We start from the raw sequence: 27,868 nt of genomic DNA, 5'->3' as shown, positions 1-27,868 counted from the left end.
ACTTCTGAATTATCTTTCTTACTGCAGTATATTTGCATAATTGTAAGACCTGCTAAGGGCTGGATTATTATTATGTCCTGATACATAAAAATGTAAAATTGAAAGACTGTGTTTTGTACATTTCTTTGCATTTATCTTTCTGTGATTCTATAGTAGTAAACAGTAATTTATTTCATTTTTGAAGAGAAAATAGAGTATTTAGGATGGCAGGTTGAGGTTCTTTTGAAAAAGAATAAAACATGCAGGTGGACTAATTCGTTTTTGGTTTGTGAACTTGGTTCTGTATTTTAAAGTGTGGACTTTGATTGCAAACTAGTTCATTTTATTCTGCGTGGTCTGAAGTTTCCCATTTGCGCAGATGCAAAGCATAAGAACAACAAAAGCAGCATAAGCTAAATAAATGATTTATTGTACAAAAGAAAAATGACAGTAAATAAACAACAAAAGGCAAAAATAATTGAACAGTTACTCATATGCACAACCATAGAACTACAAACGTGGGGTGATTTTTCTTTTTCTTTAACTACACAAAGAACAGAGGAATGAAGAGGGAAAGAGAGAAAAACATTAGAAGCGGTGAACCTGTCCAAAACATCATAAATGTCAACATTTGGGTTGGTATTTACATTTCTTACTCTCATATAATTATATGGAAAAAAAACCCTCTTACATATACCAGCATACAAAGACTAAAATTCAAAATGTAACTTCTCAAGAGCATTAACCATAGTTAATATTTTGACCACGCGTTACCAGAACTGGTACCATCAGTCACTCTGTCAATAACTCAATCTGAACCTGAGAGCAAGGGGACCCTGTGGTTTTCATCTGTTTTTGGAAGGTTGGGGTGGGGGTGGGGATATTCTTATGAGTAAAAGTTTCTGATAAACTGATAGCAAATTTTTAGGCTAACGTGAGGTAGACAGACTTTGAAATGCATTGTATTTAATATTAATAAATAAAAATGGACCAGCTTTTTCTTTTATCTTTTAACCCAACCACTGCCCCTAAACCAACTTTTTTTTCCCTCCCTTTGAAATTTTCTAGCATATTCCTGCAATTACAAAAGTTACAGCACACAACATGTCATTCTCTACTTTGGCTAACAGTCCCTGGGTACTCCTCCCATTCTTACATGGGTGCTTTCACTTAAAACACACACAACGGCAAAAGCAAACAAACAAAACCAAAAAATATAAAATCCCCCCCCAAACTTCTACAAGACACTCTACTCTTTTTTTTTTTTTTTTTTACGTCAAAAGAATGAAGTCTCTCTAATGCGGTGACAGGTTAAAGTTGATGGGTGGGCCTTTTCCAGTTAAAGCATTCTACAGTCATTGATCCAGACACTTATTACACACAATACTTATCAGCCAAAGCGGGCGTGGAGGCCTTTCAGGCCACTGCTACAGTACATCCAGGTTCAAGATTTGATAGAGATCTGTGAGTGTATGGACAGGCCCCCGCTTCAGACAAAGTCAGGAAAGTGTGATGGCATCCAAAAGAAGTGATAACCTCGCTAGTTTATGGTTCATCACCAGAAGCTTGAATAGTTTATTTTTTTTTTAACCTATACTGTACAAGCTCTCTTGTGCTTGGTAAAACACAACACTTACCTCCTCACGCCATGAACGTCCCATAGTGCAAAATTTATTGTTGGTAAGGTAGAGTGCCCCCAAAAAGGTTTTTGTACCCCTTTCTTTTTTAATATATACATATATCATTTATATATAATGTCAGAAGGCTCTTCCTTTATCCAACAGCATAGTGCTTTCGTTTATAACAAAAGGATATCTTTGCTTTGATACCCAGGAGACAAAGACAAGCTTCAAGCATACTAATTCTACTCTGCGTTCAAGCACTAACAAATACTTTTTTTTCCCATTATGACAGCGATGATACAGTTGAGGATGATGTGGATGGGGGCATTTCAAAATGCAGTCAAATATGTTTTCGAAGCTAAAATCAGTGGTTGAGTTAAATTATCTTTTTTTTTGTTTATTTTCTTTGCTGTAAATCATAAAAGCTAAAATGTCTTAGTACATTACTGCACTTTTGCATTTGTATTTTTATCCATTCTGAAACTAGCAAAAAAAAAAAAAAGAAGAAGAAGCATGAACTGGTGTGTCAGGAGTAATGCATCTACCACAAACACTGCACAAAAAGAAATGTAAACTTAAAGTGATAAAACTGTAATCATGGTTTGTGTTAATTTCAGCTCAATTATTCCCTTAGGACATAGTGAACATTGAGTCTTTTATTTCAGGGTATGCATTTTGTTGTTTTGTTATTTTTTTTTATTACATATTCAGTCCCGAGCCTCTTCAAGTTATAAAACAGTGCATTTAACTCTCTGTTTTAAACATTTACTGCAAAAGCTGAACGTGATTTTCCTTTGTTGGATAAATTAAAAACAAAACAAAACAAAAAAACCCGCAAAGCCTGCCCTCTTCCTCCTCACAGTACTGAATAACTTGGTGCATCTGGATTTCAGTTTTTCTTTAGACTTCAGTGTGCAAGGTAAACTCTTTTTTGCCAAATGGTTAACAGCAATACTGAGTTTATGTATCTGTTTTTAAAGGTGGAGCTGAACTAGTAAAGTTAGGTCCATAGATTTTTGGACTAAGATGTTTTTTAGATTTTTGCCCCTTCACACCACTGCAGTGGATTTTAAATAAAACAAGCAAAATGTGATTGAAGTTTAGGATATTAATTAATTGTTTAGGAATTCATTCATTTTTATCATAGTTCTCATACCCATAGTTTCTATAGCTTTCAAAGGCTCAAAAGTAATTGGACAATTTAGGGACTGCAGGTTTTAGATGTGTCCTTGATCCAACTTAAATGGCTAAATTACCTCCTCAACATGTCTTGAAGTTCTCCAGAGGCCTGGTAATGAACTGACCATTAGATTCAGGTGTGTTGACCCAGGGTGAGCCCTAAAACCTGTAGGACACCAGCTCTTGAGGCCTGGAGTTCCCCATCACTGCAGTAGAGCATGCATCTCGTGTGAAATACAAAAGTAAATGTAGAGGGTAGCTTTTACTGTAGACTGCATTTTAGTATTCAACTATTCAAACAATAGTTCAATTCAAAAATTCAACTATTAAAACGATTCTTATATTTAAAATATAATAATTTACGCAGTTAATTTTAAACCACTGAAAATGGGGAACTATATATGAAAATAGCTCCTAAACAGTTAACGCCATACTTTTGTTAAACCCCTTAAATTAAGGCTGAACTTGAATCACATCCTAAGGGTTTGATTTGAAAGCCTCTCTCATTACAGAGGCCAAATTACATATTACATAACATGTCCATCTGTATAACCCTTTCTTAATATTTAATTACAAAAATCTAAAAACAAACAAACAAAACAAATCAAAGTTGCTGTGAAGAGATTTTGGAGATACTTGAAAATGTCAAACTCAGGTAATACACATTAAAAGAGGGTGCAGTTTTATTTTCTTTGTTTGTTAGTTTTTTTCTCTCTTTTTTGGATATCTCTAATATTCTTAGGAAGATTTTGGATTTCATCTAATGGTACATCCAGAAGTTAAACCTATTCACATCGTGTTTGTTTTTGTTTCTGAGCTTTTGTTAAAGTGATGGATTGCAAAATAATTTTGATAATGCCCCTTTGAGAACATTTTTATCACACTGGAAGTAAACGTATTTGTGGAATGAAGTATTTGCGAACTCACCTCAAAACTGGAATTGCTCTTAAAAGTGTAAATACTCCTGTCTCCTGTCGATTCAATCCACTAACCTGGATATTTCACAAAGATGTCGTTAAAAAAATATTTTAAAAACCCACAAAACTAACATATATCCTATAGCGCCTCATTTACCACTTTCAAAAGCTGCTCCACAAGTACAGCCTCTTTAAATCATTCATAATGTATGGTATTTCCATCACTCAGTTCTGTTTTGATTCTTATTTCATTCATAACTTTTTTGTACAGTTAGAATCAGTTTAATTACTGGACAAATGGAAACCCAGTGGAATGCTTTTGTGGCTGAGCAGAAGTGAAATCTGGTGCCGAGGAGTGGGTTCTGGTGCCAGGGGAGAGCTCAGAAAGGGTTTCAGGTGGTTTAATGTGGGCTTTACACAAATGTGCTTCCTCCAGCAGCCTAAGAGCAGCCACATCGATCCACCACCATCCCTGGAATCTTGCCGTGAATGATCTGCTGCTTGTCATTGAAGTAGAGCATGTTAATGGGAGACATCTTGGTTGGGGTGCAGCAGGGCCCTGCGGAGCCTCGCGGGTTTGCGTGCTGCACCAGGTGGGTGTGCGGGTATTTCTGCATGAACATGTACTCGCACTGGCCAGAGCAGTAGTTCGCTTTGTAGCGTTTAGGGGCAATGATCCAATCCCAGCCGAACGCCTCAAAGTCCACAGTTAGAGGGTAGCGACAGCAGCGAGACTCAGTGGAGTGCTCATCGCAGTCCAGGCCGAGGTTTCTCCGAGAACGTTTGGTTGTCTCAAGTACCTTCACTTCCAGAAACGGCTGCTGGAATCAGGGGGAGGAGGGGCAGGACAAAAAGAAAGAGGTGGTTATAAGAGAACAACAGCAGAGACATGACAGCAAAGGAAAATACAATAAACTGACAATTGGCTAATGCAAACATTTAGATAACATCAGTTATTTTCAACATTGTGGTCTGAGAATTTAGTGTGTATCATATGTGTTTCTTTTAAACTCTTACATTTTGGTGGTATAATGAGTCAAGGAAATAAAATGTTCCAGTAACAGGGCATACTAACCACTAGACACTGGTAAAGCAGACTTGGATTTGTCAGATTTCAAGATGACAGATGGTTGATGATCCATAAGGCCTTTCACATAGAATGCAAGAACCCTAGAAGCGATGGTTTGCCACAGTGTTGAAAAAAGCAGAACACAATGTGCCAGCTGAGGTCAAGCTTCACCTTGTAATGTAGATTTGTGTAACCAATAGATATGCAGAATGACAAGAAGCGGGCCCATACTGACATTTCTGTGTGGTTTTCGCTGTTGCAAGTAAAAACCACATTACCTTGTCAACCATGTTGGATATGTGATAATGTAGGGTAAAATGAATAGAGCACCAGTCAATCAGGAACAGAGAATCGTCCATGGAAACCACCAGTCATTGGTGTTGACAAAAGGTTCACTGTGATTGCTTTGATAGCTAGCATATAGTTGCCATCAGACTTTGAATGGAAGTGAAGGGCTTACAAAAACTGTCCAGCTACTGTACAAGTTCTTGTGAAATCGTAAAAAGTGTGACACTATCAGAAATAAAGAAGTTTTGCCTTCAAAGAAAAAGTTGCCTACATGATTGTGGCTTTAGCCATCAACTGCCAGCAACAATTCACAATTGGTTGGGGAATGCTCATTTTACCTTCGCAACTGGTGGTTGCAGGTACTGTAAAACCAACTCTAGCCCTGTGTGACTGGGGGTTAGTGCTATCAACTGTTTTAACTCATCTCAGTCAGTCTAGCTGGACAGCAACCAACTCTTATAACCTATTACCATACAGCAATGATAACTGATATTTCCAGTATACTTCTAAATGAATCATATCTTTTTTTTTTTTTCTTTTTCTTTTTTAATTTTTTTCATGTGAATGGAGAATGTTTTTGCATTATATATGCTTCTCTTGGGCAGTATTGTTAGAAGATATAGTATACATTTTTAATGCTATGCAGATGACACCCAGCTTTATCTATACATGAAGGCAGATGACATACACCAATTAGTTAAACTACAGACATGTCTTAAAGACATATAGACCTGGATGACCTCTAATTTCCTGCTTTTACATTCTGATAAAAATGATAAAAAAAAATTCTCCCTTAGTTCCACATAATGCATGGAGCATTTCTTCTACACTCTGAATTTAATAATGTAATCATTAGTAATAATTTCAAACTCCAGCTCTCTACCGTGTATGTCTTTTGTCCTGTCTTTCTACCCACACCCCCAAACAGTTGCACCAGATGGCTCCCCCTCCCTGAGCCCGGTTTTGCTGGAGGTTTCGTCCTGTTAAGACCAAGTTTTTCTTTCTCACTGTTATCAAGTGTTTGCTCATAGGCAGTTATCTGATTGTTGGGATTTTCTATGTATTATTGCGGGATTTTTGTCTTATAGCGCCTTGAGGGAACATTTTTTGTGATGCGGTGCTATATAAACAAAAACTGAAGTGAAGTGAATGGAGCTAATTAAAGGTTAGCATAATAATTTATTCACAGGAATTGCACCATTCATCAACTGGATTCTTACAATCAACCAAATCTTTCTTTCTTCAGCTCTGATTAGAACATTTTATCCCTCCACACGTCATTTTTGTGCAGTGCATATTCAACCACACAAAGAAAACCACACTTTGGGAAGTCGTTACGCCTGTCTGCTATTTGTGATGAAACAGTTTACTTCTGTTCTAGTTTATTTCCTCTATTTATTTGTGGGAATTAAACAAAATTAAACAACAAAGCAGTGTTTTAATCAGCATCTTTGGACGTCTGTTTCTGGAACAAGCCTTACTAACCGTTTCTCCCTTCTTCCAATCTTTGCACTAGGCTAAACTGCAGCAGCTTTATATTCTCAATACTGTAAATATTATAATCAAACTTTGGTAATAAAAAAGAACTTATTTTCTAAAATCCTGAACTATTTCTTTATTATCTTGAACTGAGAACAAATAAAGAGTCTGACATAGACAGGCAGGGTGCTGCAGGCAGAGAATCGGCCCACCCTTACTTGCTTAATCTTCTGTTTCACTCTAAAAGGATTCATAATCTAAAACATCTATATTACAAATAAGATTTAAAGCCACTGACTGAGATCAGAATCTCATCACTGGTTCAACTGATGCATTTTTCAACCTAAGGTGTCGCCTCCTGCTGCCCTTTAGAGAGAGTGCAGCTTCAGATTTGTAAGCTATGGCCAAGATTTCATACATGTCTGTAAATGTTGAATGAATATTATTATCTTTACCTGCACAATATATATGTCCAAAACCTTTGCAAGCATCTCACCTCATGCACGGGAGGGGGCAATCAGTGCATTTTAAATAAAGACACCAATAATCACACCAACTCAATCCACCACAAAATGGATTCAGTGAGTTAAGTACTGAATAGTAGTAGTTATTTGCAGAGGTGGCAAAAGTACAGACATTTTGTACTTAAGTAGAAGTATAGACTATCAGTACTAAAATGAAAATGAGTAAGGAAGAGGTTAAAGTGTGATTCAGCATGTGGAGGAACCCTAAAATCAGTTCTAATGGCTCACCATCGGGAAGGGGACTCATGACTCTCAATCATTTCTACTGAGAGCTCTATTAGATTTTCTTAATGTACAGACTGTTTTCAGCTGATCTTGTCTGCTACTGCTCTGAGTTTTACTGCTTCTTGTGGATTTACACAACTGAATTGAACCAGATGTAAGTAGATGATTCATGAGTTGTCCTGGCTTATTTCCATCCTCTACAATGACAGTACACTGTTTGTCTTTATGGATCTTAACATCATCAGCTTAATGTCAAATTCATCTCTGCTACACTTGATGTAACCTAACGCTGACAATGAGCACCACAGCCACTGTGCACCAGTTACACACACTGTTCTTTACTTTGAACCCACCAGAGTACAGCAAACTAATCTGTTTATCCTGCAGTAAACTGCTGATTTTTTTCATGCAACCTTTAAATGACACAGTTAGTCTGCATTGCAGCAGGTCTCACAATTTGAAAAAACATAATGACACATGTGCAGACCCAATACCTATTTTAAAAACACTAGGACAACCACCGAGCAGTCCTTACTTTTAAATATAACCTCTCTTTCTTCATCTCTGAGTGAAGTTAGCTCTTTTTTTCTCTCCCTGCGAAATACAGCAGCTGGACAAACTGGACACAAACAGTTTAACCCCTGATTATAACACGTGGTTTTACCTCTTTTGTCTCTTTTTATGCGACATCCTCTAGTGATTAATAGACTAACAGGACTGCTTTTCATGTGTTACTGTTAAGGCTCAAATTGGTTTGATGTTCTAGGGCTCGCAGTGACATGAAATAATAATTTCCCTCAAATCTGTCAAAAGCAAAAGTAATGAGTCTGTTTTGAAAATGTACGGAGTAATAGTAAAAATATCTACACAAGTAAAGCACAGATACCCCAAAATTCTACTTAAGCACAGTAATGAAGTATTTGCACTTTGTTATAGCAGCATGATGAGCATTAAAAGAGTTACAAATGTAGCCTAAATATCACAGAAGAAATAACAGATATATCATAAAATCCTTGATAAAGATGAGTACTGTATACATACAGTGATGACTTACTGTCAATTGTCAAAATGGCATACTGTCTTACTGAGGCACTTTAATGATTGTTACTAGTAACATCTGTGCTAAAATAAGCAATTGATATCTGAAATAAAAGTCTAGTAATTGTACAAATAGCATTCAAGTAGTATTTATTCAAGTCCCTGTACCACAGTTGCAGATTCTGTAAGCTTTGTGCCATGTCAGGTGCTCAATTCATCTAACAAACCATATGGGCTCTTGACTCTATCGTAAATGAAACATTTACAATGCTGTGACATATGGTTTATAACTCCATCATTAATATTCATGTGGTGATCTGGACATCTGTGTGCAAAGGATCTGATGGGAAAGTAGAAATCTCTGATACCTCTAAATAATGTAAGAGCAAATATATTTTCTCTACAAAGACTTTGATCCACTTTAACGAAACATAATGGATTTCATAGCACTTCGCTCACACGGCAAGTATTTTCAGCCCCTAACTCTTTTTCTACTGAACTTTGAGTACAAAGAATACAAAGAAACCACACTTGTAAGTAAAAAAAAAAAGAAAAAGAATTAAATTCAATAGTCATTTTATAATTAACTAAAATGTATGAATTAATTTGTCAGCTTTGAATAGGAAACACAACTTTCCATTTGAGCACTGACTCCATGGGCTTTGAGAGAAACTGGTCTATTCAAACATCGATAGCTGACTCTGTACGCTTGGTTTGATTCATGACCCAAGAGGTCATCTGCAGGCTACCATAACCTTGACCTTTGGGCAGAGGCGAGCACATCAAATATTTTACTCCATCATGTTTGTTTTACAAAGCCTTCTTCTCCTCACAGTGATTCCAGCTGGGCTCGAGCACACTGAAAAGAGGAAATAAGCTGAAAGGCTGTTGGGGTGAGACCATGTCAGCCTGGTCTTTAGGGCTTTTGTTGTAGAAAAAAGACCCAGAGGATCAGGAAGAAGCAGAGTTTGACTCTTTCATGTCTTTCTTGTTGTGTTTTGTTTAATTTTTGCACACTTGCATGTCTTTTTGATCTTTTCCTTTTTCTTGGGTTACCAAGAATAATATAGCACACTGCTGTGTGCTCAGAAGGCAGCAATTTATTGGCCAAGACACCAGAGCTGACCCCTGATACGTGTTGTGAAGAGCTGACCCAAATAATCACTTGGTAAATATTTGGTGTTGCTTAACCAGGATAAGTGGCCTACATAATCCAACAGGGATGTTGTAACTGTCAGTTGCAGTAACTCTGGGATTGCTAACTAGACTAATGGTTCATGAGTTTTCCTTTGAGGTTTAAGGTTGAAGCAGCTCCATCCATTACATCAGAGGTTTAGCATTGAAAAAAGTGAAGCATACTTGCAGTGTAGAAAAAAATCCCAAGTATTCAAAGGAACACTGGGTAAAAATTTGTCTTAATTACTTAAAGTTTTCACATTTTCCCCAAGGTGAACCATTGCAAATAAACATGTTTTCATCCTAGCAGGATCATTTTTAAATGGAGTAGTCCTTTAACTGGCATTGTTATCTTTAAGAAAGTGAAAAAGGAAAGATTTCTACCTAAAACTAAAGGAATAAAAATCAGATTTTCTGAAAAGTATTTTGCGCAGAAAGTTCTTTTTGTATCATTAGACGTCATTAGAGTTTGTTGATATCCATAATGCTGACGGACGATCTGAAACAGCTGTGTTCGAGTGGTCATGGCTGTTTTCAGAACCCAGATTTACCAGTATAGATATGATTTCGATACAGTTTGAAATCATACAGAAAATACGTATGGGAACTCAGGAGTAAAGCATCAAAGGCCTTCAGCAGTTCACTGCGATGTTATGACTGCATGGCGAGGATTTTCTGTTTGATTTAAAATTAATGCAGATTCACAAAAAAACAACAACCAAAAACCGTTCTACCCGCTGCAGAGCGGTTGCAGATATTTCTTAATGTAAGGAGGTATATCCAAGGTCCGGTAGTTTTGTGTTGTTTTTTTTTTTTTTTTTGGCATTTTGGATTTATTTGTGTTTTGCTGCTTAAAGTTTTTGCCGCATGTTTTGGTGTTTCTTTCATTAAAGTAACGCTGAGCTTTAGTTGTACTGTAATGTTTGAGCTCAGGTTGCTGTTTAGTTGTTCTAGAGTTTTAGAGCCTATTAAAATCAGGCTTTACTATTAATAAAGTTACAAAATATAATTACCTATCACTGTCTCACTGTCGTCAGCCCAGTTTTTCTAGATTTTAGCATTATACAGTACTCGCTTAGACACCCCTGTGTTTTCTTCCTATCTCATTATTGTATATTTTAAAATATGCTTGTCATTTTTTTGTCTCTGTTATACCACATGTTTTTTATTTTATTTTATTTTATTTTATTTTATTTTATTTTATTTTATTTTATTTTATTTTATTTTACAGTCTGCTCAGGATGTTTATCCTGATGTTGTACTTGATGTTAATCTGATATTAGGAAACAATATTACAATATATGTAAAACCTGGAAGGGGATCATTAAAAAACACAGTATAGCTGTAGTGGCTCCTCACTAGCGACTGCTATATTTTGTGTATAAATTTTACTCTACGTGCTTCAAAGAGTTTATTGTAGAAGTAAAAATATGTGGAGAGACAGAAATGATGCACAGGATTACTGCCTTCCAGCTTCCAGATTATTAATACCAATTTATCGACTAATAATATGATCTTCTAATTGCCTTCTTTGAATAAAATCTGAATTTGCATGTGCACAAAGTAATTTCCCTCCCCATCCCAGGGACAGGTCTGAGGGTCCTTACCAGTCCCTCCTCCCCAGGTCGCAGTGAGGTAACTGCCAGGTCATTGCCGCTCTCGTCAAAGGCGTTGATGTCGATCCCCCAGTTAGTGTGGGGCTGTTTGAACCAGTTCTGCAGCACGTGCTTAAAGTCAATACTTTGCCAGTGGCCGACCCTGGAGTTGAGCTCTATCTTCAGGGAGCGGATGCGTATGTGGCGGCTGCCCTGCTCTGTGACTGGCTTTAGTCGCAGGATCTGCAGGTAGACGGTGGAGGTCTGCTGCAACGGTCGCAGATACACCCACAGCTGGGCCTTCAGCACCTTGGTGAACATCAGTTTGGGGCTGAACTTGAAGAAGCAGCAGCTGGGCTTTCCATTCACCTGCACCAGAGGCTCCGCTGTGAAACAGAGGAGAGTCAGATTTATAGAAGCACACGTGGACAGTCGTTTCACCAGCATTAAGAGTGTTTGCATTTTAATCTAAATGCAAAAAAGTACTCATATTTATTCTGGTTTTCCACCTCTAATCGCATGTTTTTTTTTCATCATTATCTTTTCTAAAACAACAGACAAATAAATTAATTAAGTAGTAGCAATTTAATGGTCAGTGTTTTGGATGTACAAATGCAAAATCGCCATCATCATCAAAAGGACAACCCAGCACGCTCTGTTCATATGCTGCTAATAAACAAAAGGCATCCCTCCAACTGAGTCATGTGAGGTCTTTAGAAGATAACAAAGAATTAATTAATTAGGAGAATCTGCAGCATCACTCTGCAGCTTTCTTTCTCTACTGTTTCAGAACAGCTTTCATGAATACTCAGAGGAAAACAGAAGCTTCAGTAAAAGTGGGATTTTCTCCTCTCTAATATAAAAAGAAACAGTGCATTATGAAGGCATCAGAAAGCACATATGCACTACTTCATGCTTTGTAATGGATCATAAAGCCAACGACTATGATAGGCCTGCATGGCACAAATAAACAGAAGCACTGAATTAGTTAAAAAGGGTTGCACTCTTGAAAGGATACTTCTTATTCTAGATGTAATAGTTTGTATGTTCTTTGGGGAAAACTATAGTTACTATGTTAGATTGTAAACACCTGGAAAAGTGCCCATAATTTACAGAAACAGTGTGATCTAAACCGAGGGAGATACCTGGTGTTCATTTTACAGCATGACAATGTTAAAAAACAAAACAAAACCCCCCTAACATTTATTTTAATAAAAGCAGCATGTCTGTAGTAAACTGACAGCCATCCTCAGCCTGTCTGCTTGAAGGCTGTCAGTTATCTATTCGGTTACATGTGTGATTACATTAAGGTTGGAAAACAGATACATTTGCATATTAAAACAAGAATCTGTAATGGTGGCCAGTGGACAGATGGTAACCTTAGATTCCCCTGGGTCACTCATAATGAAATGGCCTACCCCTGCATTTAACTAGCAAAACTAAAACATTTCAAGGTTTCTTTTTTTCCCCTAGCGGGTCCCTTTCTTACAAATGTATTTGGGGTCTGGATTAAGGGTTATGTCACAGAACACAAGGCGTCCCCTTAAAGAGCCAGATTTATTCCTGTCATGATCTCGGGCGGGCTCTGGTGTTTTGGTGATTTGCACCACATGTCAGATCTGCACATGGTCATTTACATAGACCTCCATCTGATATAATGACGCGTCCATCCATTGAATTCGTTCATTCATTTCCATGTAAAGCATTCATTTACTAAGGGAAATTTATTCTGTATTTATTTGGCATAATAATGTGCCGAGAGTACAATAGAATATTTAAACTGTCCATTAGCTCCGAGCAAATCGGCAAATTAAAACTACAGATTCTGCACTTTTAGGAGTTGCGGTTGTCCATCTTTTTAAAAAAGAAAAAAAAAACTGTATCAACTTGTCAATCATTGCTAAATCTGAGGTTGCTCGGGCAACCTGCTTCCTGGGTCAAAAGGTTATTTGGAACCTCAGCCTAGTTAAGAAATGGGATCAGGGGTCAAACCTGTCAGCCTCTTTACATCTCAGGGGTGCTGGGGAGGGGCAGCTCTAACAGCCAGATTGAGTTTGAAGGTCAAGGTCAACCCTTTGGCAATAGTAATATGTCTTTCTTCACGTCACGCCTTTTTACCAGAGAATCGTTGGAAACCTCAGGCGCACACATAACAACGCTGAATCACTTTGTTGTTGTTTTGATTAGGGTGGAAATTCTGCAGCCAATAGTGAATTGTTTATCAAACCAGGAGAGGACACTGCAATTTAATTATGGGCATGCATTGAGGGATAAGAATTCACTGAGGTACAAATGGACTGTCCATTAGAAGAGTCCAAGGCAAGCATTGAATAAGGGCCAAGTTAGGGACAGACGTGGTCCTTCAGCCTGTATTTCCAAGTCATTAGTGAGTGTAAATTATACAGTGTCTCACGCTGGACAAACAATGTTCCTTTTGGGGGGTTGCTGGGGTCACAGCAATTAACGTTGGTGGTGTTGTGTTTGCTCATCAGCACAAAACTGGTAATGAATTATTCTGCAAATTTGCTTGTGATTAATACTTTTTGTTGTTTTGAATCACTGCAGATGAGGACACGAATACACCAGCACTTCCTTTGCAAACACATTTCATCGCCTTTGTGAGAGAAAAAAAAAATCCAACAAATGCTGAGGGGATGAAATGGTCAGTTTCTCAAGGAGAGTAATCCGAGAAGCAGGGCCTGCACGCCGTGATCCAGCGAGGACCCCGGTTATTAAACACACATGCACAACATATGAGCTACGTCATGTTAAACAATGACTGCATTGATAGGTGAAATCAATTTGTGCCTTTATGGATCCTGTTAGTGCACAAGTCAGAGGAAAACCATGGAGGATGAATGCCTGCAGCTTAATTACACCCCACGCCTTGCCAGAGTGTTCCACGTGTGCAAAACGAGCAGGTCTAGCTTGTAAAGATCCAGAAAAAAAGTGGTGGGACATTTAATCCTTCCACCTGAAGTAACCGCTGTTGAAAAGCTTATAATTTTATGGCGAGACTGTTTTTATGGCTTAATTTCCTGCGCAATTTAAACAGGTATAAGCTCTGTGTTTTAACACTGACTTCAATAATGAAGTCAAGATAAGAAGTCTGATTATGCGTCCAGCACCACCTACTGGAGCACAAACACCTCTCTCGTCAGCTAAACTGAAGATGAAAAGTAGAAACTAATTACTTTACAGTAAGAGCACTCATCTCATTTTACTCAAACTGAAATCCAAATTAAAGACAGAAAGAAAGAGACTTTGTTTTTGCAAAGGAAACCAGGTTTGTTTGATTTTCCTCCTCGTGTTTCCTGCCTGCTTCATTATTATAGCACTTTATTTCCCTGTGGTATAATTGCAGCATATGTAGCGCATGGATTTTACTGCCAACACGCAGTGGGCCTGCAGGTGAGCCTATCAAACATCTGGTGGACTCCCTGGGTACCTGTGTTCCATGGCTAGCCTCCTATACATGCATGTAAGAGGAGCCTTATAGAATATAAGGGTTTATTCAGCATGCCATCTGTCAGTTTTCATACAGTCCTCGCCCATTTAAATGCTTTTAATAAGTGAACACAGCGACGTTCCTGAGGGAGGGATGAGAACTGAGCCGGGTAAGCTGTTGAAAACAGATGGAGAGGGAAAGTTAGGGTGTAGTTATACAATGAATAAGTAATATGAGACCAAGTAATGCACCTAGAACAATAGATTTTATACACACACACACACACACACACATATATATATATATATATATATATTGGAGTGTGACAGGAAACACATAAAACAAGAAGACTTTTACAAAGGTTTCTACTGTTTTGTTGTGGCAACCTGTCCACTCAGTCACATACACAGTATGCCTCAATGTGAACTTATCTGTTATATATCTTAAATTTATTTTTTAAATCAGTCAAAAATGTTCCTTGTCAAATAAAGCAAAGAAACAACTTTTTTAAGAGTGAATAACCACATAGTTTGACCAAAGTTCATAAACTGTTTATATCCTTTCCTAACTTGCATTGGAAATTGCAATGACACCTAGCTGTGCAGCAGATTACACCAATCAGGTGGAAGTACATGGCTCAGATGTGGTGGTGAGAGAAATGGTCACCTATTGTTAATGTCCACATGGATAATGCATAATAGTATGACCCTAGATAGGAGTTTCATTTGCATATATATCTATATTTTCTTTTCTTAATGGGAAATGCAAATGTGCCATTTTGTAGTGAGTGTGTGTTTGGGAGCCTTCGTGTTGAATAAATGTGACTCTAGGGTATCCCTGCGCACCTCGGCATATTAATCATCGTGACACGTTCACGACCCTTCTAATAAGACAGGGGCCACAGTGCACCCCCTCAAACATCCCATCCCACCCCAGCCCCGCTCCCTCTTTGTTTCTCGGCCAGTCCCAGGGGAAAGGAGAGGGTGGTGGGGGAGGCCGAGCTCGAGCTGAGGATGGAGGATGTGTGTGCGTACTTGTGTGTGTGTATGTGTGTAAAGTTAGACCCCCTCATTCAGAAGCCCTTCCCGGGGACAACGGCAGGCACAAGACTCCTATTAGGACTGAGCACAGTAGCCCCCCAGGAGCAACAAAAGACACCTCCTAATGCACCCTGTTCTAGCTCAGTGAACACACACACGGAAACACGCAGCCACACATAAATGCACAACATACACCAGCTCCAAACCAACTGCCCTCAGCAAACACAGTAAAACTCATTGTTTTTTTTGAGTTTCACATGTTTGTAGCGAAGGGGCACGGCTGCTGGGCAGAAGGATGGGGAGAGCGAGTGTGCATTGAGAACAGCAATAAGGTGGACAGCTGGACAGCACGGAGCACGCCCGGTTCTCACTGCTTGTGTTTGTGTGCAGCCACACATACATGCAGGACATTAAAGCCACAGGACAATGTTCTGCTTTGTTAAATGCAAAACTTTTCTCATGCGTTACACAAGCAAGTAGAGGGCTTTAATTGACTCAAAGGCATTTTTTAAAAATTGCTATCAGACTTAAGTGAGAATGAACACTAAAATATCAGATGATTATTTAGTTTAATAGACACAGAGCCATAAAATAATAAAAATAAATGAATTTACAGGTATTAAATTCCCCCAATGTATTGTTATCATTTCTATATAACAACACATTTAACTTCCAAGGAAAGTCAGAGCAAATTTTCCTAATTGAGCTAAAATGACCCAAAGAGCAAAAAACAAAACCAAACTTTTCTGTGAAACTTTAGCCAACCTTTTTTTTTTAAAACTACCAATCACAAGTACTCACACAGCGCTATTTTAGACCTTTAACTTCCTGCTTATTAATGTTTCACATTATTCACATAAAACAAAACAAAACACTGAGATTTATTGTCTAAATCTCCCTGCTACAAGTGATACCACATGCTACAGCCTAGCGTATTCTGGTTGTTGCTTCTCAATGAAATTAAGTGTAGCAATATTTTTCATTTTTAAAAACATTGCATGAAACTTTTCCAAATTGCCCCATATATCTGGATAGCTAGAAATAACCGTGACACAGAAAGTTGCTGGAAAGAAAAACAAAACAAAACAGAGAATGACACTAATGCAGATCCATGAAACCAGAGCTGGAACCAGGTCCAGCTCTAAGCTTGGTTTGGCTTGTCTAGACCAGGCTACTTCACGTAATAGGTGGTGCTTTCTCTCTGACAAAAACAGGCATAAAACGAGAACCATACATTAGTAGGTTATGCATTTGGTGTTAAACTCTTCACAGTTAGAGGGACTGGGTGTGTGCAGGCTGAGTTATTAGAGTTTAGTCCCTGCAGTGGAGTGATCTGCCTACTTTAGTGCTCTATATATTTCTTGACTAGGACAGGAAGGTGCACAAGTGGTCTAACACTTAGTGTTTGAGGTGAAAATTTTAGAAAGCCACTAAAAATGATCTTTTCATCTGACTGAGATTTATTTTGGCACGTATAATTCTGTCATGCAGACTGTTTGCCAAATCTGCTCAAATTTGATTGGTCAACACTCTTTGGACTACAAACAGACACCAGAAATCTTCCATTGCAAAGCCTGCAAAATACAGATATTAGCTTAGATATTAGAGATTATTTTTCTGATAGTAGACAAATACATTATTCGTAGTTATTGTCAATGTTACTCTTTTCATTACAATGCACCTGACATGCTGTGAGAAAACGAGACGTAGCATCAGTTTGTGATGCACTTACAGCTCAGTTTGATGGGAAATTAAACCACTGCATCAAAATGTATGTTTATATTTGAAAAACCGTCCTCAGAAAATGTGGATTCTGAAAATGTTCACCTGAGCCATAGATGATATTTAAAAGCAAAGCAAACCTGAAAACATGAGCACAAATGAAAACACACACTTTGCCCCACTCTGTTAATAACGGAAAATATCATTTTTGCTGTTTAGAAAACAAATGATGCACATCTCTCAGTTTTTGTGCAATCATTTAATCTACAATCATTACATATTGTTATTTAAAGATTATAGTGAAAAGGCAGAAAACATTTAAAAATTTTATAATTTGAACTACTATAGGAGAAAGAAATACCTATGAACAATAATAATATTATAATGAATTTTTAAAATAATATTAATGACTGATTTCTCAGAAACGTTCATACTTTCCAAAGCCGTCCAGTGGGGTGAACTGGACTCTTACTTGCCAGTTCAAGCCCTGAAGCCCTGAAGCCCTGAGATCTACAGGGCTGCACCAGTACATCCACCATTCAAACCCAACAACACCAGTTTTAATCTCCATTTACAATAATCTTAATCATTCACCCAAAACAAATTATGAAACATTTTGTGTTGCTTCCAATTTTTTCTTTGGTTGGCAATGTTTAACAGTTAACAAAAATAAAAATAAATAGCTACAAGTTACAATCTATCAGCAGCTTCCCACCCTTCAACCAACAACATGTAATTGTTGCTGGATTACATAACAAAGCCAGGGCTACTGCTGCAAGGAATCGAGGTGAAAATTCATCAAATTTTCAGCCATTGGCTCAGATTTATTATGTCACTTTAGATGCCTGCTGAAATAATGAAATCATGTTTCATAATTATGCAGACGACATCCTCATTTATCTTTTATCTTATGTGAATGCACAGACAAAGCCATTCAAACTTTTAGCAGATATTACACAAGCAAACTCTCACTGACCTCTTTTGAATTTCTACACTAAGTGTCTTGTGAATTTTTAAAAACTATGTGAAGTCTTTTAGAATTGAAATCAAATGTTTCATATAAATATGTTACACAATCAAACACGCACTGACCGCTAAGCAGCTCCGGCAGCTTGAAATATGAATCGCCTTTGTTCTTAAAACTCATCCCTCCTTAGCTGCTTCCCCTTACACATTTATGTCAACTGTTTAAACAAAATGCAAACACTTCTGCCTGCAAGTTCGAACTCACTAAGCTACTGAGAAAAATCCCTGAGGCCACCCAAATCTGTCAGAGCCTGAGCCAAGAGTTTTCTCTAAAAGGCAAAGTCAGTGTGGCCAGATTGTGCCAAACCTCCCTTGAGGAAGCTTTTCCCCCTCTTTTCCTCAGTTATAATCAACATAATATGGCCATAGTTCCCTTTATGAGCTTCTCTTTATCCATTTCTGCTGTACATTATATAAATCAAACTTGGCCCTCGTCCCTAAAGAAATTACTCAAACCATGCATTTTCACAACTTCCATAATGAATGTCCCCGGGTGATGTGGGTATGGTGAGGAGAAATACAACCACAGGTGATAAACACGGTACGAAGCTGCTCTCTTTTGCCGCAGAAAAGAGGCTGATTAAATTTTCATGTAGATAATAATGAGGTAATCCACTGTTAATTGTGCCTCTTTCCAACATACTGGCTCCCTCGTGGGATCCAACGTTGCGCCCACGAAGCATTTCGTTTGCTTAAATGCCTTAGATTTAATGGACTCTTCCATAAACTGATCCTCAGCACCTCCTCACACATCACCACACAGAGCCTGAACACATTCATCAACAATAATCCCCTCAATGATCTCCGTTTTATCTTTTCACTCCCCTTTTCCTCCTCCTCCCTTGCGTCCCTATATAGGCCTTAATTACTGGTCCAAAGTAATTATTTCGTTTATTAGTGGAACGTAACATCTGTTTCAGGTCTTTTTAATTGTACCTATAAAACCCTTCCATTATTTCTGTCCCTTTAGGATAGGATTGGGCTGCTTGTTGCTCCCTGTGGACTTGCTCTCTTCTTCCCTCCACCTCCCCACCAGAGCCACAGCATGAGCCACGGTGCACCTATCTCCAGCTCCCTCTCTGAAACTCTTTAAAGAAGCAACAAGGAACTCAGCAGCGATACACACACCAGCTGAAAAAGCAGCAGGAGGAAATATTTATGTGCAGTAGTGTCTTCAAACATCCATTCTTCTTGTATTATTGATGAAGGTGGTATATTTCCAAATGCCAGGGGGAAAAAGCCAGCTGCAGGGACTGGTACACAGGAGCGTGGGAATAGAGGAAGGAGGGTGGAAGGAGTGAGATTCCTGAGGTCCTGGGGAAATTTTGTCCCCGTATTAATAGACTTTGGTCCCTTTGAAATTTTATTAGCCATAAAGTTGACGGTACGTTGTGCAATTTCTACAGTCGTACGGACGTGTCTTAAGTTTTTACTCCTTTTTAAACAAACCGCTCATGCCTCAGCGCCCAAACAATTCAAACACCAAAGTTTATCTTTCCCTGAACTGATGCCAGCAACTACACAAGGAGAACAGGTGTCATCGTCAAACTGAGACTATATCTATAAAAACCTCACATAGTCATCAACTTCCAGCAAACACTGACCAGTGAGTTGAAGACAGTCCGGCTGCTGGTGCTCTGTCCTTTTAGCGCTCTCCCTCTTAATTTTTATGGTTCCTGCACCTTCAGGAAATGACCCTTTTATAGGGTCAACACTATAAAAGACTTGTTTGTGTGTGTGTGTGTGTGTGTGTGTGTGTGTGTGTGTGTGTGTGTGTGTGTGTGTGTGTGTGTGTGGTGGGGGGATAAGTGTTCAAGTTACTACCGGTTCGTCTTTGCTGCCAAAGAAAGAGACCTGATGAGGTTAATAGTCTCCTCTTCCAATATATCACATAGCTGTGAACTCTGTGACCCTTTTTGTCAATAGGAGAACTTTTCTCTGGAGTGTGTGTGTGACTGTGTGAGTAGGTGTGTGTGGGCACCCTGTGTGTCTACACAAGCGTGCACATGTGGAAAATGGCACATGCATACCTCGACATGCGTGTGGATGTCTCTCTTTAATCGAGAGTTGTGTAAACCGATGCTCATGCTGGCTGAATGTGGTTCACCTGAATAGGATTACATAACGATGCCAGTATAAAATGGCATAATGTAGGCCTCTACTATTTACTGAACAAAATGTGGGGATAAAATAGTTTAAAAGTGAAAGTGCTATTTAAGGATGCATTCAATGTGGTGGTCTTGAGTTCTTCTAAACCTTAAGTACTCGTCCCACTAATGGTTTAAGTGTTTTGCTGCAAACTGCCAGTCATTTCTCACATTTTGGACACACTAATATATCCATAAGCTGAAAAAAAGACTCTTTGCAGCAAAGAAAAGACATTCACTAAATCTAAAGAATGACCAGCAGTACAATAACTTTCTTGTGTCTATTGCAGTAAATGAAGTGCAGTAACTGTCTGAGCAATTACTGTAATGCTTCTTCTGGTGTTTTCTACTGGCTGGCAGAAGTCATAAAGTGTGGCAAATTAGCATTAAGGCATACAGAAGAAGAAAAGGGGAGAAAAAAAAGAAAGAGGTTGCCGGTGGCGGAGGAAGGTCTGGACTGAAGGTTTTTTGGACAGGTGACAAATGAGAGACTAGTGGGGTCAAATCCTCACCCCACCTCGGGCAAAACAAACCAAGCCCCAAAATACACACAATTAGACACATAAATCAACAAATAGGAACACAAATAGAGCAGCTCACACGTCGATACACATGCATGCATTTGTTAATAAAAATTCTCTGACACGCTGATCAAAGCCGAGTCACTTTTTCTGTGAGGGAAACAAGCGGAGCGGTTTACCTAAACAGCACGCTGTACAGACTGAGAACCTTCACAGACATACAGAGGGGAGATGTTTCAGTACATAAAGTGCCGCACTATGATATAAATAGATGTACTTTTCCATGAAATTTCATAGTAATTACAGACCAGGAAGCATGGACCCTCTCAACCCCCACTGCGGCACCCACGTACCTTGAGTGAATACTAAGAAGCAACTCTGGCACAGGTCCAGTTCAGTATGTACTGTGTGAACCCCTGTGGCCTAATCAAAGGCAGTGTGCACGACCGTGAAAGGGTGATTGGGTTCGAGGTGCACAGGGAATAGTGTTTGAAGTCTTCCTTCTATCAGAGAGACAGAAAAGGGCACTTTTAATCCTGTGGGATCACTAAGGCGCCACAGGCAAAGGAGATGCGCTCATTCTCTCAATTCTTCCATGAGTACCGGGGGGGAAAAAAGAGGAAGGAGAGAGGGGGCTAACAGGGAAGAAGGTGGAGGCGGGCGTGAGGGGGAATACAGAGAGAGAGAGAGACTGAGCTGATGATAAAAAAAACAGTAGCTGACGTAAAGAGATGAGGCAAACAGATGAGAGAGAAAGTGCTGCTCCCTAACATGACAGATTCAGCAGTAATGTCAATCATTAGCTTCGCTGTGGGGCCGTCAGAAATGCGCAATAAGCTCACACAATGCCTTTTTCTGGCTTGATGAGATATCAAATCCCTTTGCACTGTGTGTGTGTGTGTGTGTGTGTGTGTGTGTGTGTGTGTGTGTGTGTGTGTGTGTGTGTGTGTGTGTGTGCGCGCGCGCATTAGAAAGAGAATATGTATGCGTGTGAGGTAGTGCAGAGGATGGAAACCGGGGGTAAAAATATAATTTGAAGTCACTGTGTTTCCCAGAACGTACACTGAGTGTGTCAGCAATGCAGTCGAATGTGAGATTTCTTAATCAGCCAATCAGAGAGGTAACAATAACAAACCAAATACACTCTACATGTGTTTGTGAGCAGGTAACAAAAGGGAAAACAGAGACTGCACTCACGTATTTATGAACTGCTGCTTATATTAAGCAGTTTGAAATCAAATCAAATCTTTCACCTGCGCTAAGACATCATCTGTGCACTGATATCCTTTTTATGAGTTACAACAATCAACGCAAACAGAAAACTTGAAGGATGTCTGAGGTTCAAAATAATGTGAATAATGTGAGAACTAAACAGCACATATGGCCTCCTCTAACTTGCACTGAAATAGAGCAATTCAATAGCTGACATTTGAGTTAATGTTTTTTTGTTTTTATAATGACAAAGACAGGTGGTGCTTTCCATTACAGGTGAGTGGCAGTAAACACACACACACACACACACACACACACACACATATATAGGTCTTTGTTCAACCAGGGAGTGAAAAAAAAGGATTATTTGCAGAGTGTTTCATCCGCCTTGTGCAGAATATATTACGTGTGTAAATGTTGTTGAACCCGGCGCTTCACCACGAAAAGGTCACACACTCCCCTCGACCCTAAGTGATTCTCTGTCTTTGTGTACTCTTGGTGAAAAAAAAAAAAACGAGCTGCGCCTATAAACTTCGCATTTAAAAGGCAAGTGCGGCCGAGGGGGGCCGCTGCATGAGGCGAACAATAGCAGCTTTTTGGACACACTTTTTCTCACTGCGATGAACAGCAGGGGAACCGGTAGAGCCTCCTATAAAAGAGCGATAGAGCACAGCTGCCAGGGTTCAAAAGTAATTTTATAAAATGTCTCAGAGGGGGCCTGCCTGTGGTTTATCTGTGGATTTATGGGAAACAATGGGAGGGAGAGCAAATTGTTAGAGGGCCTCGAGATGTGATAACTCCAGAATTTAAGGCCTTTATGCAAAGGAAGACATTAAAGGATAAAGTGATGCAACTGCCAGCCAAATGCTGCATTATCATTAATAATGCACTTGACATTCAAACGGCTCTGCCATGCCTCGTCTTCTTAAAACGTTATGGGAGAAATGGAGAGTTTAAACGTGACAGCTAGGAGTCCAGCAGCTAAATATTAAACACTCAGGTTCATCATCATCATCATCGTCATGAAGACAAAAGTCAATCAAGCCATATTGGCGCTGTCCGTTCAGAGTGATGAGGTTCTTTGTGCTACCAGTTATTGATTTATCAGTTTCACACATTATCCCCTCTTTTTGACAGCTGTCTAATTTTACCAGTTAGTTTCCTTTAATCTCAATCACTAAGAGTAGGTTAGGTCACCGACTGTCCCCGCAGCAGGCCTGAGCCACTTGAACCTATCCTGCTCCGCAATTACGCGCATGACGCATTTGGAGACAATATCATTGTTAGGTTGTAAACTATTACTCACGCTCAGAGGCCATAGTAATCACGGACTCCGTGGTGGCGTGGTACTCATCCTCCTCCATAAACTCATCCTGGGACGAAGCATCTCCCTGGAAGTCGTGATGGTCCAGAAGCTGCTGGAGCGGGGGCGCCTTGGGCAGCAGCTGATTGACCACCTCCCGGCTGATGTTGGGCGCCTGCTTCAGACGCAGTTTGCTCAGGATCTGGGACTTGATGGTCTCCAGTCTCAGCACTTTGCTTTGCTCCCTCCAAACACAAGCGGAACACTCGTGAGAACCGGCGTCCTCGTCCAGCAGAGATAGCCCGGCATCCGTGGGCGTCTCGCTGGCAGGAGGCAGCAGCAGATTGGGCTCATCGCTCCCCGACTGTCCCAAGGAGATGAGCACCATCAAGCACAGTAAGAAGTTGTACCTCGGCATGACGATGCGTGGACAACAGAAAACGCAACTTTTCCTCCCCTTCCTTAGCTTGTTTTTTACGCACTTTATTCCGTTAGATCCCGTCTCTCGAATCTGCGCCGCTCCTCGTCTTAGCCTACAAACGGCAAAGAATAAGTGACATGCATCTAATCCAATACGATCACCCCGAAGTTTCTCTTTTTGTAATATTCTTTCTTTTTCTTTTTTTCTTCTTTTAACAAAAAAAGTGCGCGCAGAGGGTGTCGGTACAAGCTCCTTTGATTGAAAGTTAAATGCCTGGTGAATGCATAGCCTGCTCACGTGCAGTATAAGCTAATTGTTGATTTCTGTACAATTTTAGTCCACTGAGGTGTGAGTGTGTGCAGAGGTGTCACTGAAAAATGTGCAAGTACGGTCAAAAAGGCGCTCTTTATATATCTCAGCTGCCCGATGTCGTAATCCGCCTCCATTGGCTAAGATTGCAACAAAAGGCTTTTAGGTCTGTCACCAAGTCAAGAGGGACAGAGGAAGGGAGGGTGTGCGCACCGTTAAGAGAGTATAAATGTTTTTACAGTGCACAAACAATGTCTCCCATTTGAGATAACCTATAGCCCAATTAGGTTATTAGGATGATGGCAAACTGCTCAATATGCATGTTTTTGTTTTTGTTTTTTAAATAGGTTAAATGTTCAATGGTGCCAATTTAAAAATAAAAACCAAAAAGAAAAAAGCTAAATGGCTTTCTCGCAAATTTACCACAGCCAATCTTGAAGCATGCACATAGCATTTATGGTGTAATTAAACTGGTAACTCGAAGATAAGAATTTATCATGTAAGTAGACCAGATGGTATTATGCAGATTATTTAGATATATTCTTGTAAGGCTCTTCAAAATGAATGTGAAAGTTTTCATTGAAACCAGTAAGAAAGAACACACTCACGGTTTCCTTGAAAAATAATAGCTCCACGTGTACAAGGGTGCATTCATAAAGGCTGATCATGATTTTAATAGATTATGTTTAATAACCCTACACCTCGGAGACTTTTGAGCCATTAAGCAGCAGCATGTCTGTAAGCTCTCAATTATAACGTAGATGGACTTATTAGTATACACAGACCCGTGTGAATGCCATTTGTACCAATCAGTATATGAACTAATGAGCAAGTGACGCATGCAATTATAGTGAGCTGTGGAATTTCAGTCTTTCCTGAAACATCATCCAACGATATATAAACATGTGAGGATGTTATCTAAATGGTGCCCAAGAACCACGCTCATATACATATTTTCATATGTATATCACTGGAGGGGGGTAAGTTAATTGTTTTTTCTTCCAAAATAGGCTAAAAGTTTTGCAGCACCCCCTCTTTGAGCGATGAGCAGCCTGTGCGACCACACCGACATCTGCTGGAGAAAAACAAAGTTGCGACTGCAGGTCTCGTCTCAAAGCTGCGAGACTCTCTGTTCATTGGAGGCTGTGTTTTGTAAAATTCACCTTCAGGAGCTGCACTCTAAAGCAGGAACCCTATTGGTTAGGTACATTTCAGCCACTACTAAAGAACTGTGGATTCTCCATTGCACCTCCAATACAACGAATGAAATTCATTGCAATGAATGCATTACTTGGTCATCTCACAAATTTTTAAAGTACCAAAGTATCAAAGTGTCCCTTTACAACAATCTTGGAGACATCAGACATGAAAGCATTGGTAATATGTCTGGTGGTATGTGCTCAACTCTTTTAGTTATTCTCTTTCTTTCAGAAAAATAATTTAACGGTTGCTCCGTTAAGATAAATCATTAGCAAACTGGATCAAAAGACAAAAACGAATGAGTCCTGAAGTGATGAGAGACTCGTGTTCATTCTACTGCAGTTGCCACTCATCCGTCCTCTGCACGTTTGCATGTTTTTCTGTTCATGTATGCAGATAAAGTGTGAATCATTTGCATGATCAGATTTGCTGATCTAACATCTACTCAGAGCCTTAACATACTAAACCCACATACAAACACTGAAGCTCAGAAAGGTTTTGTAAAACTTTAAAATGATAAATGTAAAATGATCAATGAGGTTTCTACATGATATATACACAGTGAACCTCATGGTCTTTGCATTGATGGGTGTAAAAAAAGGGGCCAGCCTCTTTTTGAATAACAGTTATATCTCAAGCACACCAGGAAAAACAGTCATTAATGAGGCAGTCATTGATTCAACAAAGTGTCATAGCACTGAGTCTACAGTAAGCAGTCCTCACTGTTGCTACGCAGTGACAAACTACAGTTCAGAGGACAGCTCAAGGAAAATTTTAAACCTGGTTTGGAGTTTTTGCCCCAAACTGAGGGTCTGGTCCGCTGCACGAGAGCAATGTGCAGATTTTGTATTCAGTCAATCACCTTAAAGGTGAAGGAAGTTGTATGAACATTTCTATTTAACCAGTGCGTAGGCTGATATATTACTACATTTGCCTACAATTATAGAAACCCTGTATCAAGATATGAGACTATGTCATGATCATCTGTGAGCAATAAACACACATATTTGCGATGAATAACAGTGTACAGCTTTTGAGTCATACACTGTGTAAATATCATTATATATTTAGGGGGTTTGAACTGTTTCCTCATTTCCTGTTGCAGTTGTTCACTTTTTTCTCCACTTCCTCTTTCACCCTTTGTTTAAATGATAAGTAACACATGTTAAAAAACAACAACAACAATAAGACAAAACAAAAAAACCTTTGCTTTGTCATGTATTGACCGTCATCTTAAGTTCTTCAGCTGTCAAATAGTTTGGTTTGTAAAGTTGTACAAACACTTCAGTTTCAGGATCCAGGTCTTGTGGAGGTTAACTTTGTCAGAAACCTGTGTTTTCACACCATGACAGGGCAAAAATCACTATATGCGAGTAGAGTGAAAAGACAAAGAAAAGGCTAAATTGACAGATTAATCAATAAAAGTTGCTGTCAAGGTTGAGTAGTGAGGGAGTTGGCTTATCTCTGTAAAGAAGCATTGCTGTCTGTGTTCTCAGATTGGTTCCAGTTTATTGGAATAAAAGTATGTGGTTTTCAGAGTCTGTAAGTGGTAGAAATCCTCACTATTCTGAGCCAAATGACTTATGATTGATCAAGTTCATCATTTTCAATTCGTAATTAAATAAGTAAATAATAAGAATAAGAAAGCGTCTTCTCTCATAAATGAACATGGCAACACAGTTTATGTTTGCAAAGTTGCATCTGAACAAACCTCAAGACTTCTGAAACAATGTCCTTTGGATAGACAAGACCAAAGTGTAGGTTTTTGACCATAATTCACAGCATCACATTTGCAGAAAGCCAAACACAGCATATTTGCACAAACACCTCATACCAGCTGTCAAGCATTGTGGTGGAAGGGTAATGAGTTTGGCTTGTTTTGCAGCTAAAAGATATTTGCAGTTATGAACTATTCTTTATACCGAAGTATACTCAAATGTGAGGCCACATGTCTAACAGCTAAAGCTTGGCCCAATGTGGGTAATGCAACAGGACAATAATCCCAAGCACAGAAGCAGTAAATGGCTTTGGTGAGATCTTAAGAGACATTAAGATAAATGAAATGAACTGAAGCAACGCTGTAAAGAAGAATGGGTCATAAAGTCCTCCACAATGATGTAAGACTGATAAAATCATACAAAAAAAATATTACTTCAAGTCACTGCTTCCAAAAGTTGCTCTATAAGTTACTGAATAAAAGGGATTTCTTATTTTCTCACAGGAAAAGTCCTGTTAAACCTCACTTTTCATTGTTCTGGTCACGTTTGTAAAAGTACCTATAACTTTACTAAAAAAAACCCGGCAGGCCATGCACCAGAATGCTCTCCCTTAACTTTACAACAAACCAAAAGTCATATTTTAACCCCCCCACAGCCACAAACGTGACCCATGTCTCCCGAAAAAGACGGATATTTGACTGTTCAGAGAG

General features: G+C 39.1%; 1 protein-coding gene across 2 annotated transcripts; it reads right to left on the bottom strand.

Annotated features, from left to right (window-relative positions):
* Positions 1-821: 821 nt before the first annotated feature.
* gdf11 (growth differentiation factor 11) lies at positions 822-27,837 on the bottom strand. 2 transcript variants are annotated; one of them, XM_085159608.1, is made up of 3 exons: positions 23,514-27,837; positions 11,104-11,477; positions 822-4,518 (listed from the first exon to the last, which is right to left on the bottom strand). In XM_085159608.1, the coding sequence occupies exons 1-3, from the start codon at positions 23,926-23,928 to the stop codon at positions 4,138-4,140; spliced, it is 1,170 nt and encodes a 389-aa protein (XP_085015734.1). In that variant the 5' UTR covers positions 23,929-27,837; the 3' UTR covers positions 822-4,137. The 2 variants fall into 2 exon arrangements, with proteins under 2 accessions (XP_085015734.1, XP_085015735.1); XM_085159609.1 differs by having other exon boundaries at positions 822-4,515.
* Between the last annotated feature and the right edge of the window lie 31 nt (positions 27,838-27,868).

The sequence above is a fragment of the Neolamprologus multifasciatus genome, chromosome 5 (genome assembly GCF_963576455.1).
Source record: "Neolamprologus multifasciatus chromosome 5, fNeoMul1.2, whole genome shotgun sequence".
Classification (NCBI taxonomy): Eukaryota; Metazoa; Chordata; class Actinopteri; order Cichliformes; family Cichlidae; genus Neolamprologus; species Neolamprologus multifasciatus.
The sequence above is the reverse complement of the archived record's forward strand: the minus strand, read 5'-3'. Positions and strand labels throughout refer to the sequence as shown.